At 40.2% G+C, this 1593-nt stretch overlaps 1 protein-coding gene across 2 annotated transcripts in view; it reads right to left on the bottom strand.

Annotated features, from left to right (window-relative positions):
• Positions 1–1475, bottom strand: part of ctns (cystinosin, lysosomal cystine transporter) — a gene marked incomplete at its 5' end in the record, with an annotated part of 8331 nt that extends 6856 nt beyond the window's left edge. For both annotated transcript variants that reach the window (XM_035652948.1, XM_035652947.1), the window contains 2 exon segments: positions 598–701; positions 1385–1475. In XM_035652948.1, coding sequence (XP_035508841.1) covers positions 598–701; positions 1385–1475 — 195 coding nt within the window.
• Positions 1476–1593: the final 118 nt, after the last annotated feature.

Consider the following 1593-nt stretch of genomic DNA (forward strand, 5'->3'; position numbering starts at 1 on the left):
TAGCATCATCATTATAACTTTTAAATGTGTGTTCTCATGTCATTTGAGCCTACCAATACCACCAATACCCGTAGTTTTTGTCCAGCATCATTAGCTCTTCATAAACTGATGCTGAATGTATTCATGTAACCTGATAAATACAGTCTAAACTGTGCTCACCAGATAAGCCAGTATGACATGTGCCTTGCTCAACAAAAACATCTGGGGAGTTGAAAACAGTGTTTTGTGGTCAGGGTTAAGGCATTGTGTGGACATAACGGTAGCCCTTAGACCACCAACTCATCTTGGCTAACTTCTTTTCTAAATGAACACTGGAAGAAAGGCAGAGCATACCAATGGGAATAAAGGGAAGCTAACTCTGCAAAATCAACTGCCTATTATGGTAATCTTTTACAGGACATTTCCCTCTTATGTTAATATTTTCTGTTCTACAGTGTTAGCTGTCACTGCAGCACTGTCCACAAGAAAAACCCCTGTTCATTAATTGTACTTCCAGATCAAAGCGATTCCTATTGTCATGTTGGATTGTTGGATGGAACAATGAAAGAGGGGGAAAGATAGGTCTTCTGTCAGTGTTGCGTCTTTGCTGATACCCACCTGTTGAGGTCTGTGTGGTTGCTAAGCATGTATGTGGTCACCTGACCGACATCATGGGATGTTACACTGAAAGTGACTGAGGTTGTGTCCACTGGCAGAAACACCTAAATAAACAGCACAAACCCAAGATGTTTTATTCAATAACTTAATGGTAAATGGACTGTACTTATATAGCGCCTTTCTAGTCTTTCAACCACTCAATGCGCTGTACAAACATGCCACACTCACCCTATTCACACCATTCAGATACTGAGTGCAATGGCTGCCTTCTCAAGTTCAAGTACACGTCAAGTACAATGAAATATAATAAGATATATACAATTCGTTTGTTTTGTGTGATGATGGTTACCAAAAACATTTCAGATTCACACAGATTCATCCTCTTCTACTAACACGCAAATTATATGATTTCACATGTCCTGATTTTAACTGCCTGCATAATATACATCCACAAACACAAATTCCACAACTGAGAGCTGTACAGGCAGCTGCCAGCAAAAAGCAAAACAAAGGGAGACGCAAAGAATGGCACCCGTGTAGCAAGTCATGTTGTCACTACTAGTTAGCAGGGCAAGACAGACTATTAGACTGGGTGCAGTTATTCTTTAAAGTGGCTTGGAGTAAAGGGCTAACTCACTGCATCAGGTGAAATGATTAGAACAGACAATCAAAGTTCAGAGATACATAAACACACACAACTTACATCTAGACACGCCCAAAAGAGAGTATGTTTAACTGTTGCAATTTGCAGCACAATTGCTTTTAAAAATGTGGTTTTATGTGTTACCTGCTCAGGCAGTGTGATTACAGATGAGTAGTTCTGCTTGGAGCTATAGGTCACATTGAACTGAATCACAGCTGACTGGTTGACAGGGGAACTAGAGGAAGATACAAAAATCCAGTCAGAACAACACTAATACTGACAGCTGCTCTTACAAGTTATGGAAGCATTTAAGGACCAGTGTGTATTTCGTGCCATCTAGCAGTGAAGTTGCA

Source organism: Morone saxatilis, unplaced genomic scaffold (assembly GCF_004916995.1).
Source record: "Morone saxatilis isolate NCDOM2014 unplaced genomic scaffold, NCSU_SB_2.0 Contig12, whole genome shotgun sequence".
Classification (NCBI taxonomy): domain Eukaryota; kingdom Metazoa; phylum Chordata; class Actinopteri; family Moronidae; genus Morone; species Morone saxatilis.